Source organism: Mustela erminea, chromosome 2, assembly GCF_009829155.1.
Source record: "Mustela erminea isolate mMusErm1 chromosome 2, mMusErm1.Pri, whole genome shotgun sequence".
NCBI lineage: Eukaryota > Metazoa > Chordata > Mammalia > Carnivora > Mustelidae > Mustela > Mustela erminea.
This window is the reverse complement of record NC_045615.1, coordinates 100,195,044-100,211,291: the sequence shown is the minus strand read 5'-3', so window position 1 is coordinate 100,211,291 and position 16,248 is coordinate 100,195,044. Positions and strand designations below refer to the sequence as shown.

General features: G+C 60.8%; 1 protein-coding gene across 2 annotated transcripts in view; it reads left to right on the top strand.

Moving 5' to 3' along the window:
• Positions 1 to 1,101: 1,101 nt before the first annotated feature.
• The window catches only part of HTRA3 (HtrA serine peptidase 3), a 28,861-nt gene continuing 13,714 nt past the window's right edge, over positions 1,102 to 16,248 (top strand). For both annotated transcript variants that reach the window (XM_032333713.1, XM_032333714.1), the window contains exons 1-3: positions 1,102 to 1,693; positions 11,892 to 11,991; positions 14,902 to 15,124. In XM_032333713.1, coding sequence (XP_032189604.1) covers positions 1,213 to 1,693; positions 11,892 to 11,991; positions 14,902 to 15,124 — 804 coding nt within the window. In that variant the 5' untranslated portion in view covers positions 1,102 to 1,212. The remainder of the gene's footprint in view (positions 1,694 to 11,891; positions 11,992 to 14,901; positions 15,125 to 16,248) is intronic.

The following is a 16,248-nucleotide window of genomic DNA, read 5'->3' as shown; positions in this document are numbered from 1 at the left end:
GACTGTCACCGAGAGAATGCTTATGTCCAGGCCATGCTGGCTGCTGCAGCACCCCCTCCCCCCAAGAATCCCTTCTGCTCAGCACTGCCTGGAAATCTTGGCTGGTGACCCGTCACTGGCCAGATGTTGTCACTGAACACACTCACCGAGAAGCCCGTGTATATATCACGGACTGATTTGTCGTTCTGTGTACTTAATTCCCGTGTTCTGGTAGTACTGTATCCCTTCTAACGCTGTGCAGTTTGTTTTAAGCATTTAAAAAATAAAAAGCATGCTGCGAGCCAGTCTTCCCAGGCATTACAGGGTGAGGACCCCCAGGTCCAGGGTCTGCACATATACGTTTTCTCTTGTGCAATGAGTCGCCACTCTGATTTGCCTCTGCTTTCGGAGCCTCTAACCAGGTGGTGGCCAGCTCCTGGGGTGCCCTCTGCCAGTCCCCAGCCCCGTTGCTGCCTGCATCGCCCACCCCTTCCCTGGGGTCCTCCCAGCAATCCTGGGAAGGAGCTAAGCCCTCTTCATTGCCCTTCTGTGCAGGGGAAACCGAGGCACAGAGCTGCAACCTACTCCCAGGGTCAGAGAGCAGAGAGAGCTGGAACTAGAAGCCCCAGGCAGACAGAACTGTGAGACATGGCAGACAGATGGCCACATCCTCCAAGCTGTAAAGAGTGAGGACAGAAGTCAGGCACAAGGTCGTTCCTTCTGGAAACTTTGTCCCCAGTGGAGGTGGGAAGCCAGGAGGGGTGACATCTGCCCTCCAGCGCCGGAGCTGGGGGAGGAGAGCGCACTGGGGAGGAGGAGCAGGGAGAACTGACTTGCCCAGGTCCCTGGGGAGTGGAGTAGCTCCAGTCCTTGGAACCCTGGACACGGACAGGGCTGGCATAAGGACTCTGGGAGGGGCCGAGGCCTGTGCCTTGGGGTCCCCTCAGCCCCGCGACCGCGCCCCTAGGGCCCGCCAGCTGACCTATATCCCGCCTTTCCCAGACCAGGCAGGCCAGTCCCGCCACTGCCTCTGGGCGGGTGGGTCCAGGCCGGGAAGGCCCGGGGCGGGGCTGGCGGAGGGGCCAAGCCGCCCCTCTCGGCGAGGGCGGGCCGCGCGCGCCTTTAAATGCGCTGGGGCCCCGAGAGCTGCCGAGAAGGAGCGGGCGCCTCAGAGGTCCGCGCGCCCGGCATGTCCCTGTGGCCCCGCGGCCCGCCCGCCTGAGCCGCCCGCGCATGTGGCCGCGCGCCCGGCCCTGTCCCCTCCGCAAGCGGCTGCCGCCCGGCCCCAACCGGTCCCCAGTGCTGCAGCCCGCCCCCGGTGCCGCCGCTATGCCGGCGCGCGCGCTGCTCCTGACCGCGCTGGCTGCGCTGGCGCTGGCCCGGGAGCCCCCAGCGGCTCCGTGTCCTGCGCGCTGCGACGTGTCGCGGTGCCCGAGTCCCCGCTGCCCCGGCGGCTACGTCCCCGATCTGTGCAACTGCTGCCTGGTGTGTGCGGCCAGCGAGGGCGAGCCGTGTGGCCGCCCTCTCGACTCGCCCTGCGGGGAGAGCCTGGAGTGCACGCGGGGCGTGTGCCGCTGCCGCTGGGCACACGCTGTGTGTGGCACCGACGGGCACACCTACGCCAACGTATGCGCGCTGCAGGCGGCCAGCCGGCGCGCGCTGGAGCTCTCGGGGACCCCCGTGCGCCAGCTGCAGAAGGGCGCCTGCCCATCGGGTAAGCGCTCTGCGGGGGAAACGGGCGGGGGGGCGGGTGGGACTAAACGTGCCCCCCGAGGAAACTGAGGCACAGAGCTGGGGAGGAGCCTCGAGGTCCGCGCTGGCTGTGCAAGATGGGCAGAAATTATCTAACCAGATCCCTGGCCTTGCGAGTGGGGAAACTGAGGCCCAAAGTCACAGAAGTCCTGAAGGGTGAAACCCGGTGCCCTCCTGATCACCCAAGGGGTCTGGTCTAGCTCCTTCCTTCCCTGTGTCTCTCTGGCCTGGTCAAAACGTACCTATCTTGAGTCTGGTTTTGGCTGGTCCCATATTCCTGCTCTGTCCGGGTGCTGGCTGGGAAAAAATCTTTCCTGGGCTTGAATCTAACCCAGAGCGGATGTTCTCTTGAGCAGCATCCAGTGTTTCCTTTCTTTTTAGCGGCACTTAGAGTTCAAGTCTCCAGGGGGCTGCCTGGGAATGGTGAGCAAGGCTGTGGGGTCTCTGCGTGGCTTCGTGCCTCCTGGGACAGGCTGCTGAGGGGGGACTTCCTTTTTCCCTTCAGACCCTGGGACAGCCTCCCCCCACCCACAGCTCACCCAGGACTGCTTCTTGCTGCACCGCTGGACCCTGAGCCTGGAAGAAAATGCTAGAAAACACTGCTGCCCCTTTATTAGTTGAGGGCACCTCTTAGGAAGTCAGTTCAATAGGGACCCACTCACGGTCACCATGTGCTGGGTGCTGAGCCCCAAGTTCATGAAGATGAGTAGAGCCCTGTGTGTGCCCTCAGTTTACAGCCGCTGGGGGGAGAAGCTGACTATGAGGCCTGGCTCTGCCGGGCCCTGGGAGCACCGTGGGGAGCCTAGCTGCCTGGGGTGCTGAGAAGACTTCGGGGGTGAGGAGCATCTGAACTGAATCCCACGGATGAGGGGGGACAGGTCCTCCAGGTAGTGGTAGGGAACGGTTCTCTAGGAAGGGGGGAGAGCGTGAGGCCCCATGTGGAGAGCATGGAGCCGGGAACAGCTGGCGTGGAGTGGGGGTGGGGGTTGGGGGGCAACAGCCGCGGCTGGGCAAGCTGGCGGGGATGGGGGGACGGGCGGCCACGAGTGTCCTGTCATTGGCTTAGACTCCATCCAGTAGGCCAGAATTCCCCGGGTTGGGTCTGGTATTCTGAAAATGAGTGTCTCACAGCCCGAAAAGTTTGGGAGCATCAACACCATCCATGCGGTGCTGATTCACACTAGCTTTGAGTCTGTCAGAAGTTCTGAGAGAACCTGCAGTGAGGAAAACACACAGACACACACAGAGAATCATAAAACCCAGGGTTTTGCTGGCAGAACGTGTATGCCCTCCTCCGGGGACCCTGGGGTTCTGGGGAGCCCGGTATGGGAAGACTGTGTAGGATTAAGTGTGATTATTTGGGGGAGCCAGTGAAGGGCTTTGAGGAAGTTGAGGGTGATAGGGTCAGATCTGTGTTTAGACTGTGCCCTGGAGAGCAAGGGGTGGAGGCGGGGTGCCCTGCAGAGTGTCTGAGACAGGCGTTGGCATTGAATGAGCGCCCGCTGTGGCCCATCTGCCCAGGGGCTTGGCACTGGCTGCCCCACTTCAGGCAAATGGCTCCGAGAGACAGCTTGCTTGTGTCCATGGGGCCCCCAACCCTGACTCCTTCATGTGAGGGACACTACTAGAATAAGGCTCCAGGGCTGGGGAAGGGAAGGTCCCAAGCATTTCAGAACCCACATTTCTTAAAGATAGAGGCCCCATTTGTAAAGCACCTTGTCTGTGTGTCCAGCTGGCGACACAGGGCCCCGTCCGTGCCTGGGACAACCTCGACGTGGGGGCGGTAAGAAGCCGGGAGGAGCCTGACCCCAGACAAGTGCAGAGGTCAGTCGGCAAGCAGGAGAGGGCTGACAGCACAAGGTCACGGGCTGGGGCTCTCATGTGGGGCCTTAGACACGCTGTGCACCCCGGTTTCCTCTCCTGCAGTGACAGGTGCCGGGGAGAACCGTGGCAGGGACCATGAGCCCTGTGGGTACATTAGCACCCTCGGCAGATGACTTATCTGTGACCCCCACCGTGTCTGGTCTACCCAGCCAGGTTGGCTTCTGTGCTGAGCTGCGGAAGGTGAGCTGGAGCTCTCCCGGCAGAGGATGGGGCGGACAGGAGGGACCGGAGCAAAGCAGAGGCAGAAGGACCAGCCTCACAGGCATAGGAGGCTGCAGCCCTGACCTGGCCAGAGCCCCAGGGGCAAGGGCCCCGGGAGGGACCTGGGGCCTGCGAGAGGCTGGTGGGGCATGTTCTGGTCTCTGTGGGCCCACCCTCACTCCTGGGGCCTGTGCTGTCAGCATCACCCATGCTCGAGGACCACAGATACCAGGTTTCTGCCAGTTCCCTGCACTAAACCCAGTCCGTAGGGAATGGTTGCTGCACCGGGGTCTCTGGCTTGTGCCCTACCTTTGCCAGTCTGGCCCTTTGCACAGCACAGATGCACTCAGGGAGGAAAAGAGCAGTCAGGTGATCGGTGTGAGGTCACCGGGCCAGGAAGCGACCCAGCTAGGCCAGGACCCTGCTCTGGCTGGCTCTGAAAGCTGCACTATCACGGGGCTCAGGCTTTCTTCTGCAGATGGGGGCAGCAGGATCCCCAAGCTCCAGAGTCCTGGTTAGGCCGGGGTCGCTGGCTCCATGGGGTTCAACCTCCATCAAGTATCACTGGCAGCATCGTCCACTCTGCCCCTGCCCTCCCGAGGGTCTGGCCGGAGGTCGGTGGGTCATATCACAGGTAGTGTCCAGCAAGGGGCTGCCCATCCCAGGGGTTTCCCGCACAGAACTCCCACCGGCTCACCATCCTTCACCTTGGCCTACCTTTGGGTGTCCAGGCGCTGATGATGGGGGTCCAGTCCCCAGTGCCTGGCTTGTCTCTGGGCAGGAATCCTGTGTCTCTGCTGGCCGTGGTCCTCAGCCGGCAAGTTTAGGCCAGACGTATTTGTCATGTCTCCTTTCCCTGGCTCCTTACTTCCACCCACAGGCGAGCCCTCAGCTCCCTCTGGAACCTGACGCCGAGCCGTTCTTGCCCCACCTCCCTCATCCTTCCACGCAGTGGCCCCAATAACCTAGATCAATCCGTTCTGCCATTCCCCAGAAGGACCACCCTCAGCAGCTCCCCAGTGCTGAATGACCCATGAGGCCCTGTGCTGTCTGGCCCCTCCCACCCCGTAGGGCCACCTCACCCTCCGTGCTCCCGCCCACCCAGCTGCTCCCTGCCACAGGGCCCTTGCACGTGCTGTGCATGCAGCCTCAGATGCCTGTTCCCTCACCTTCATGGAACCACATCCTCATCTCTCTGGGCCTAGATGTCCTACTACCCACTAGCTACCTTCCCTGACCACTATGCCCAGGCAACCACATCCTCAGCCCCATGAGCCCACCCCAGGTCCCTGCAGACCCTCTCTTCACCAGTGGGGGCAGGCATCTCTGTCGTATCTCTGTCTCACCAGCTCTGACCCTCACAGGGTGGGGGTCTGGCCTTGATTCTTTACCAGGCCTGCTCCAGCACCTGGCACACAGTAGGGATTGTGGAGTGAATGGATCATTGTGCGACAGGTGAATCCCCTATGACCCTCTGACCCTCCAGCCCTCCTTGCCTACCCCCTAGGGAAGAGGGCTCACTACCCTTCCAGGAGCTCTGTGGAGCCCCATTTCCACAGGCGGCCTGGCAACTGGCTGGGTAAACATGGAGACGAATGTGCTCCACGGGTTTGTAGGGAGAGGAGGCTTCCTTGTTCCTCTAAGCAGAGCCCCGTGACCCACAAAACCTCCCTGCCCCCAACTGCAGACACATAGGTCTCCGCACACACAATTAATTCAAAACTTAGAGCCCGAGGGCAGTTCACAACTGGTGTTCGATAATCTGCCTGGATTGTGCAAGCCCAATGCAGGTTCCGACAGCGTCTCTCCCTGTTTTATTTATTTAAGAGCTTTGCACAGTGTTTGTGTTATAATCCCCTTCGTGGCTTCCTGCACTTGTCTTGAATTTCAGCCACGGGGACCAGGCAGTGTGATGCTTCCCATCCTTCTCCACCTGCCCACATGCTGGACGGCAGAGACAGGAGCCCCATCAGAGAGGGGAGCGGAGACCGCAGTGCTGAGCAGCTAGATTCTCTGACCGGGGTGGGGCCCAGGGAGCACCCCAACCTTCTGTGCTCCTGATATCAGCCTGGAGGGGTGGCCAGGGTCCCACAATGACCCCTGGGGTCTGCCTGCTCAGACTTCTTCCCGGGCCCTGCACCTCCACACAGCAGACCAAGGGGAGTGTCGTAAGACTTAGATCTCCCTGCTCAAAGCCCAGCCATGGCTCCCACTGCTTTCAAGACAAACCAGGCACAGACTTCTGATGCCACCTGGCCTCCCCTTCCTGCCTGGCTTCATCCCTGTTAGCAGGTCCCTATGAAATCCCCACTCCTGTCTCGTGAGGGACAGATGACTATGTGCAGAACCTCACTGAGGGAGACACCACCTCCAGAAGGGGAAAGGGCTTCCTGGAGGAGGTGGCATATAGACAGCCATTTAGAGGTGGGTACAAAGAGCACCTGTGCAGAGAAGGATGGCGGGAAATGCTGTGAGGGTGACCCATCCTCAGGGGGCGAAGAGCCACTGAAGGTTTATGGGTAATAGGTGTGCAGAATACAGATGGGCCCAGCCAGTGGGAGGGAGGCCAGTGCCCTGGGCGAGGAGAGCTGATGAGACCTGAGGATTTCTGACAGGGGCTGGTCGGGGGGCTGACCAGGTACGGGGGGGCACCCTGGGGTCCGTGGCAACAGACTGGCTGTTTATTTAAGTGTCCGTGGAAGGCACCTGGTTAAGTGGGTGGCATGTCCTGCCCTAGGGTCTGAGTATCACCTCCTCCCAGTACTTGCTTTGAGGAAGAAAAGCCGTCAGGTTTACCAAGGTCAAGGGGGAGACACCAGGCTTGTCTTCGGGCCGTCAAAGCCTTACATGTGCATTATTTAGGTCTTGTTGTCATGGCCCTCTATAAGAAAAAGCTCAGCCGGGGCCAGTCCTACCCCAGGTGGGGAGGGACAGCTTTGCCGGAGCCCAGGCCCCCTGAGTCTCCATCTGCGGCTCTGTACACAGGGCCGACCTCCAGCGCCTTGAGGAAGTGGCTTTCCTGTTTGATTTTGATAACCGTGTTAGATAAACAGAAAGAAAGAGAATAAAGTCACAGACACCTTGTCCTCAGTGCAGTGAAGATGTGGCTGGGACATACATGAATGTGCCCTAAACCGAACACCATGTCTAGTGTGAGAAGGAGCCAGAGAACCCTTGGAGTTATGTAGTGCCCAGCGTGCCCAACTGTATGCTTCAGCCCCTGTAGTGCATGGTAGGCAGAGCCAGAACTGAGACTCAGTTCTGTTCTCATGTCCAAGTGCTCAGCAGTGAGTCCCAGCTACCCCATCTGCAAGTCTCCTAATCTCTCTGCACCTCGGATTCATCTGTGAAATGGGACCTTTCTGGCTGGGTCACTGGACAATCAGTGAGGTGAGGCATTAAAGCTAACAGACTTGAGTACGAATAGACCTCAATACTGATGAGTGGGTGTTTCTGACATAAATGGAATTTGTGGGAGAGGAGAAATAGCAGAGGAAGGAATGTGCTGGAAGGCAGTGTTCGTGGAAGGGCTGCCCTGTGTCCAAGGGAATTCCACGGACCTTGTTCAGTGCACGACCCAGCCGGGGAGCCTGGGCCCAGTAGAGTCAGCCACTGGACCAGTTAGGGCAGGGAGGGTTTCTTGTTAGAGGAGAGCCACAGGCTGACCCCACCTTGGCTTCCAGGTTACCCAGAGTCCTGGGTACCCTTTCGATAAAGGTCAGATAAGCTGGTGGCAGAGCCCCTCCTCCATGCGGCTGGCACATTAGAAGATCCAGACCGACCCCAAGTCGAAGTCTGGCCAGCTGGGTGCCCCTGGGCAGGACAACCCATCACTGACTAAAGAGGACCAGCCCGGAGCAGAGGAGGCACCTGGGGTCAGCGTCAAAGGACCTGGCTCTGGGCCTTAGGGCGTGGGTCTCCTGGTCTGTGAAATGGGCAAAGATCCTGCCTCGTATAAGTGCTTTGAGACTTCACTGGTCTCATAAATGCCCGGAGCTCCCTGTATGTGGCTGCTGGGTGGGACTCATGCTGGTGGAGCCCTGCATCCAAGGGCCAGAGCCTGGGGCCGAGGGCCACAGACAGCAGCACCTTGCCCCCTGGGAGCCACAGTGGGATCTGAGATCCCTGTTCCTGGCTGGGTGGGGAGACTGTCACCTGGGGACAGGCAAGTTTTCAAGAGCAAGGAAAACACAGGGAACTGTTCCGGGAACTAGTTAAACCCGGGAGGCGGCTCCTGGGGCTTCAAAGTCTGCCCCTGGTGGGCGAGTAGGGCCTTTGCGGGGGGCGCTGGGGGCCGTGGAGGGGCCCCGAGATGGTGCATTTGTTCCCACAGAGCCTTCGTGCACTCCTTGCTTATTCATGTGTTCTCTTGCTGCTCCCTGCTCAGTGCTGTGGAATGGGGGTGTCCAGGCCATGGGGACCGTCAGAGGGACACGCCTTGGGAGGGGTCATGAGGGGCTGTGAGACCCAGAGGGGTGAGAGCGGTCACTGAGCCTGCCAAGTCGGGGCAGTCTCCCCAGACAAGGTGTGCTGGCCCCGGCTTGAAGGATGAGGGAAGGGACATTCCTGACAGAGGGAACCGGAGTTGGGGTTCTGGGGGAGAGGGGCAGCAGGGGAGGCTGCAGATGCAGATGGAAGCCAGATGCCTGGGTCCCTCAACACACTGATAAGATGTTGTCATCTGGTGTGCAGGCTGTTTAGCATTATGGACAGATGGGCACAGGTGGGGCTTTGCGGTCATCTGCAGACGGCCCTCCCATTTGGTTAGACAGGTGGGGGCTTTTTCTGATAGAATAAGGGCAGTGACCTCAGAGTTAGAGTAACAGAATTGGGTCTCAGTCCATGCTGTGCATTATGAGCTGGAGGGCTAGTGCATACAGTTGGGCAGGCTGTGCACTGCACAACTCCAAGGGAAGCCAGTCACACTGTGATCTTTGTTAAGAATGGTTTTGTGCAGTGCACAGCCTATCCCTGAGCTCTGCGGGTGCAAGAATGTTGGGGCGGAGCCCAGAAGCCCAGCTTCTCTCCCTGCCGCCCCTGGTCCCAGGCTCTCCCATCCTGGCTGTGCCCCTTCCTCTCCCCCGGAGGCGCCACAGGACACCTGGCCTTGATTGCTTCGCCCTGTGTCAAATTCCTCCCGACTAGAACTTCCAAAGCCTGTGAATTACAGTTTATTTTTGAAAACAAAACAAAACAAAATGCTAACAGCTGAATCTGGTCGGGACTGACTGTTGACTTCAAAACTTTGGCTGGAGGATGGGGTGGGGGAGGGATTGTCAAAACCCCAAATAAACAGAGTCTGCTTTCCAGCCGTGGGGCCCAAGGTTTTCATGTGGAAAGAAGCGGTGGGAACCGAGTCTTCCCTGCCCACTGATTCATGGGGTGATTCATCTGTGTGTGGGGAGGAGGACCAGGAAACAGGCCCTGCCCCGCCCCACCACCCCCCTCCCCACCGCCCACCACGGTAGGTCTGCTTAAAGGGACAGAACCTGGCTGGGCCCAGGTCCCCAGCTGGCTGACCCTGGAGTCCCACCGGGGTGCCCCAGGCCCTGGCTCAGGTCAGGCTCAGGCTCTGAAGTCCCTGGAACTTGGCTCAAGGCGTCGCTGGGCTTCCCTCTGCCCCATCCGCTGTCACCCTTGGGCTGTGCCTGGCTGGTCACTTGAATGCCCCACATGAGAGGGCGTGCCATGGGCAGGGCATTGTGCTGGGAAACCCTCTGGGAGGGAGAAACTCATTGTGCTGGGGGCCTGCATGGAGGAGGTGGGATTTGAGTTGTTCCCCCAGACAAGCTGGAGCATCTTGCTAGGGAGCAATGGGGAACGGTCTGTGTGGGTGAGGCACAGGGAGGCAGGTGATGGAGCAGAGACTTAGAGTAAATGGCTCAACGGGTTACACAGAAGGGGCAGGGGATGGGTGACATCTGACGTGGCCCTCGGGGACTGCCCGCCCCAACACAGCTTGGTGGGCACGCGCCTCCACCAGGGTGAGCCCAGCACACACGGGAGAGGTGCAGACCCTGCCAAGTGCCCACCCATGGAAGGGAGAAAGGCCCGGGGTAGGGATCCTCTGTGCCTGAGGCCATAGGAATGACCTGGTGAGGAGTGTCCCGGTCCCATCAGAGACCAGAACCCGGACAAGCCAGCAGTTTCTGCGGCTGGTTTCCTTCCCTCTGCCTGGAAGCAAGACCAGGACTTGGGCTTCCAGGGGCCTCGGGGTAGGGGGACAGAGCTGGCCTTAGCCCCCACAGCTGATGGGTGGCTTCTCCTGCAGAGTTTCGGGGACAATTGGCAGTCCTGCGTGGAAATCAATGCGTGGGACAGCCCCTGGGGCCCTTGTTACTGTGAGCCCTGAAGCGCAGATCCCGCCCCTCCAAGGGTTTTGCCAACTGTGGGGGAAGGCTCCCAGGCAGAGTAGCCCCTGGCCACCTGCAGTTGGGTGGGCGAGGGGCTGGCTGACAACAGGTCCCATCTCCCAGACAGGATTCTGCCACTCCCGCACAGGCCGCCTTTGGTTTAGGCTGACCGCCGTAGCCTGGGCCCCTGTGTGTGAGTCCCTAGCTGAGAAGCAGACGTCACAGAATAGGTGGATGGGATCTCCTTTCCACCCCTGACCTTGGAGCCCAAGGGGAACCCTCTCCTGACCCACCCAGAGTCCCAGTCTGGGCATAATGGGGAGTCGGGGCATGGGGGTGGGCACTGGGGATGCGTGAGGGGCCCCTAAAGGGAAGAGCCCCTGGCCAGAGTTCACAACATGCTTCTCCAACTCGACCTGCATCCTCGAGCAGGAGGATGCATCTCAGCGAGCCACACGGTCACCCCACCTGTGAGGGGGAGGCATGGACCCCCGCCCTGGCTGCCCCCCTCAATGTGGGGAGAATGGTCGGGATGTGGGGGGCCTGCATGTACCCACACATGTTTATGGGACACATGGGGTGGGCATGCTACCAAGCCTCTGGACAAAACCAACAACTAGAGTCTCACTAGATCCTCATGCCTCCCAGAGACTGAGAACAGCCTCAGCTGCAGAAATAGACTTCGCAGGCTGAGCCCTGCTGGCTCCCCCACACGGGTGCTGGGGGCATGGTGGGCCCCCCAGGCAGAAGCCTCACCCCTGCAAGTCACACTCATACCCAGTTCCCATGGGTCAGTGGGGGCGGTTGGGGAGGGGGGCATCCTCCATCTTGTTTTTAGACCAGCAGTCAAGGCTCAGAGAGGGTGAGTGGCTTGCCTAAAGCCACACAGTTGGAGGTGGGGTGCCCGGCCAAGCCCAGTCCACCTCCAGCCGTCCGCTCACTCGGGGACCAATCACAAGCAGTGCCGGGCAGCGTGGATTCCAGGGGCACCAGTCTCCGTTGGGGACCCAAGAGTCCTCGGCACATTCCCAAGCAAGGGAGACCAAAGGGGTGTAGGCCCCATGCCACCCACATCCCTCAGGCCTGCGGTCCTGGCAGGCGCTGCCCCTGCTGCTGACAGCAGCAGAAATCTGAGCCCGCGAGGGTTCCAGGGGAGTTCATGAACCGCCCGGCAAGTCGCACTGGGGCATGGCCAAGTTGGATGAGGGGCCCTGGCGACTCAGACATCCGGAGTCCCGCAGGGCCCAGGAGGGGGTCACGCTGTGGCCAGACCGGGGGGCGAGCCAGGGGCCTCTGCTGGACGCTTGCCCGATCACTGCTCTAGCCCAAGGGCTGGAGGGACCGGCCAGAGCCGCAGGGGACAAGGGAGAGGATGGTTGCCTCATGCCACGGCACTGCTGTCTATCTGAGAAAGGAGGGGCAGGGCCCCAGGGGCTGGCCGAGATCTAGCTCCAAAGTCAGAATGTCAGGTCGCAGCTGGCAGCTGAGGGCGAGTGTCCCAGCCCGCCCGGTGGCATCAGGGAGGTAACAAGAGGGAGCTCAGCAGGAAGGCCTCTCCTGAATGTCTGGGTGTCACTGTGCTGCTGAGTGTGGGGTGTCCCTGAGGGGTTCTGAGTCCAGTGGGGTCATTCCCTGGTGGAGTGCCCCCCAGGGTGGGGGTTCAGGGTGCTGTTGGCGGTGTCCGTGTCTCAGTGAGGTGCCTGGTTCTTTCTGCTAGTGCAGGTCTCCACCAGCTGACCAGCCCGCGGTACAAGTTCAACTTCATCGCGGACGTGGTGGAGAAGATCGCGCCGGCCGTGGTCCACATAGAGCTCTTCCTGAGGTGCATGACCCCCTCCCAGCGGCCCCCCATTCTAGCCCTAGGGTGGGCGAAGCCAGGTGCACGTGGGGCGGGTGGGCCTTGGGGATATCCCTCCCCCCTGGGGAGGGACGCCCCTCTCTGCCTCTGGTCTGCTCACCAAGGGGAGCCCCCCCGGGCTGCAGGTTTGCTAAACAAGGGTGTCCCATGGGGGAGGGGAGGGGGTGCGTGTCTGAGCTGGGAAGCACCATTGCCCTGGAGCCCGATCGGCCATGGAATCCTGGAGTTACCTCCCAGCGCGACGTCTACTCCCCAAAGAGAAGACACGGGCAGCAAGACGTCTCAAGTTAAGAGTGCTGCTTCCTTCTGGCTGACCTCACGTGTTGGCCCCTATGTGCGAGGAGGGAGCCGCCAAACCACCCTGATGAGGCATGCAGGGTCTGAACCTCTCCATGCTGATGGGGAGCAGAGGGAGCCAGGCCCACGTGCCCCAGAGTAGACGGTCACCCCATGGCCTCAGGACAGGGTGCTGGGGCCTTGTGTGTTTGCACAGCTCTTTCCCTGGGTGGTGGAGGTGGGCTCGTGTTGAAAGGCTGACACTGAGGCCCAAGCGCGTCCCTGGGGGGGCAGTGCAGGGCAACGGGGCAGAATCACTCACGCCCTGATCGCTGGCCCCAGCACAGGGCTCCCTGCTCACTGGGCATGGCATTTGTGCAGTGGGAGCCCTTGTCACGGGGCGTCACCGCCCCCCATCTCTGGAGGGCAGGAACTGTCTTCACCCCTGCTGGTGCTCCATGGGGCCATCAGCCAACGCCACAAGCCCCCTGTCAGAACAGCAATGCCCTTGGACCTACTCTGCGCTCCGAGCCCTGGTGGCTGCTGTGCCAAACTGTGTCCCAACAGTCTCAGTGAGTGTCCACCTCTTAGAGTAAAGAGCCAGGCACAGGCAGGACTCACCCCAAGTCAGGACCGGGGTGGTCCAGTCCTCTGTACTGACTGACACCCTGCACTCCAAGGCCCTTTCCACTCTCACGCATGGCTAGGTTCCCATGCTAGGCTTTGAGGTTCCCATTTCCTGGGTGGGGACCCAGGGCCGGGGATCCTCTCCAGGCTCCCAGAGCTGCCGAGGGCCCAGTTAGAATTTGACCCCAGGTCTCTCAGGCCCCAGAGCTGACCCCTTTCTGCCCTTTCTGCAGGCTCCAGACCCCGAGACATGTCATTGAGGAAATTACAACTGGACACACTAAGTGGCACGTCTCTGGCCTTGCCAGTGGCTCAGATGGGGCCAGTGTCTTTCTAGAAGGCTCTGGGCACCGGGCTCCAAGCCAGCTAATTGCTGACTACAGCCCAGCCTGGTCAGATGGTGATGCCTTTGCCACATCAGACTTGGAGGCCCATATCCCAGGGGGCAGGTGGGCAAGACCAAGTGGGCCAGATCCCAGACACAGATGAGATGCTCACGGAGCCTGGGAGCCTCCACTGTGACCCCTGACCTGAGTGGAGGAGGCCGCTGGCTGCCTCGGGCCCCTCCTGCAGACAGTGACAGCTCCGACCGTGGGCGCAGGAGGAGGTCAGGTGCAGCCCCGCCCAGGGCCACACCCAGAGCTGGGCAAGGGTGGAAACTGAGCTCGAGCATGCACAGAGGCTATGGTCCTCCCGGGGCCCAGTGGCCCGGCTGCCTGACCCAGCCGAGTCCTTCGTGTCCCAGGCCACGGCATCTGCACACGTAAACACACAGCCTGCTCCTACATAGGGGGATCGTGAGCACTGTGTCTGGCCCGGAGCAGTTGGTGATGTGAGCCTGTCACTGGTCCTGCCCACGAGGCAGCCTTTCTGCACTCCCTCACTTCTCTGAGACATCCCCCCATCTCTTGTTCTTTCTCCCCTGCATAGTCCCAGGCCCTTTGGGCTACCCTTTCTCCCTCACGTCTGCTAAGCGGCCTCAGGCACTGAGGACCCGCTCCATCCAGGCCCCTCTGGAATGGTGGAGAGGGTCCCGAGCTGTGCCTGGTGTCCCTCCTTCCTGGCATCCTGGCCTTGGCCCGGGGTTCTCTCGGCTCTGGGGAGGCTCGGGCATTGTCCTGCATCCATGAATTCTGACCTCAGACCTTTAGATCGCATGAACGGAAGCAGATGCCTGTCTGAGCGTGCACCGTGCCTGCCACGGTCCAGTGTTCCCTGCCCTGAGTCCCCTGGAGGACGGCACTGGTGCAGAATTCACGGAGTGGAGCCTGCCACAGGCACTGGGGGAACACACTGGGATGGCACACGCTGCCCTGTGCCATCTTCTTCCTGTGTAGGCTGATCGTCCTCCCGCCCAGGAAGTCACCCCCATGGGGACCTGCCGCAGGACAGCCCCCGCAAAAGCTATGTGCCCATTAGTGCCAATAGCCATCCTGTTTGCTGAGTGACTTCCTGCCTCCAGGCATCACACTCAGCAGGGTACGGTCCCTGTTTCCTAGCTGGGAGACTGAGGCCTGCCCCCAGCCACGCAGATAGTAAGTGGGATGGGTCCAAGATTAGAGTCCTGGCCTGTCTGGCTCCGGGGCTGAGCAGTCAGGGCTGAGCACGCCTGCCTGTCCCAACAGGCCTAATGCGCATGGGCCTCCATCTCCGCCCAGAAAATTGCAAGTCACAGATGGTCGTCCCCTCTGGCTGGCTGTGAAATGAGTCCAGGAGTCAGTGAGCTGGCCAAGGCCACAGCTGGAGGTGGCAGAGCTGGGGTTGGCCCCAGGCCCGGAGACTCCAAAGCCATGATCTTTCACGCGACGCTGGGCTCTGCTCCCCAGCAGCTGGTGCATGGCTGCAGCTGGCCCTGTGTCCAGGTCCCCTAGGTTCCTGAGTCCAGGTCCCCGCGTCCAGGCCCTGTGTCCAGATTCCTGTGTCCAGGCCCCCGCCCACCCTGACCGCCCGCGTGTGCTTACCTCCCCACAGACACCCTCTGTTTGGCCGAAACGTGCCCCTGTCCAGTGGCTCGGGCTTCATCATGTCAGAGGCTGGCTTGATCGTCACCAACGCCCATGTGGTGTCAAGCACCAACACTGTCTCTGGCCGGCAGCAGCTCAAGGTGCAGCTCCAGAACGGTGACAGCTACGAGGCCACCATCAAGGACATCGACAAGAAGTCAGACATCGCCACCATCAAGATCCACCCGAAAGTGAGTGTGTGGGGGGCACCTCCCCAGACCCCAGGGCCCAGAGCTGTGTCAGCCCAGCCTTCCTGGGGGGCACTGGGAAGAAGGGGCCCAAGTCAGATCAGAAACAGAGTGTAGGCCCCCCACCCTGCTTCCCGGAGCTGCCAGGTGCAGGCAGAGCTGGGCTGCCGTGCTCCTACCATTTTCACAGGGATGCCCTCCAAAGCCCAGGGACACTCCCAGTGTCCCTCCTGGGCCCACTGCGAGAGATGCCACTGTCCCTGCATGGCCTCCAGAGGCTGTGGAGAGCACTGGGACATAGGCCCCCGGTCCCCCTATATCCAGTCCCCCCAGCTGGCTAGGCAGCCCCCAGCGGGGCCACCATCATCCCCCATCCATGCCACCGGCTGTTCCAGAAGGCCCCACAGCCCTTGGCAGAAGGGATGTCAGTGTCCTTCAATTTCAGAAGGGAAACTGAGGCTCGGAGAGGTTAGGCCACTGCCCAAGATCATGCTGACCTAAGACAGAGCTTGTCCAGTGTCATACTTAGGACCATTGGACAGGGCCGCTACAGGCCGCCCCCGCCACGAGGTCGGCAACCCGTGAGGCCGTCTGTGCTGGTGACTTTGGCATGACCTTGAATCTGGCTTCTGCTCTTTCTGAATGAAACTGGAGAGTTTTGGTGATAATGAATCGTTTATGAGGAGTTTGCTTCTTACCTGATGGAGGGAGAAGAGATTTACCCCAGCACGGACCCTTCCCCACATTTGACACTTTGACAGTAGTTACTGAGCCGGGGGACGCCATGCCTGTTCTAGGGATAAGGGTAGTCAGGCTGGGGTCGGGGGGGGAGACAGTATGCTCAAGGACAGGCCATGGCGGTATTTGCAGTGAGGCTCCAGGTAGGAAATGCTCTTGGGCTTTGTGGGGCCTGAGCGCTATGTGGACACCTCCCAGCTCTGTGGCAACCGCAGGTGATACAAACACAGGGTTGTGTGCCAATAAAACTTTATTTACAAAACACCCCAAGGGCCACAGAATGCAGCACACCCCCTCCCCGCCCCCACCGAGGACCCTGGGTCTGGCTGCCGCTAGGTCTCTTCCGTTCCCAGGGCTGTGGCCGAATCCTAGGGCGGGGTGCACCCCGG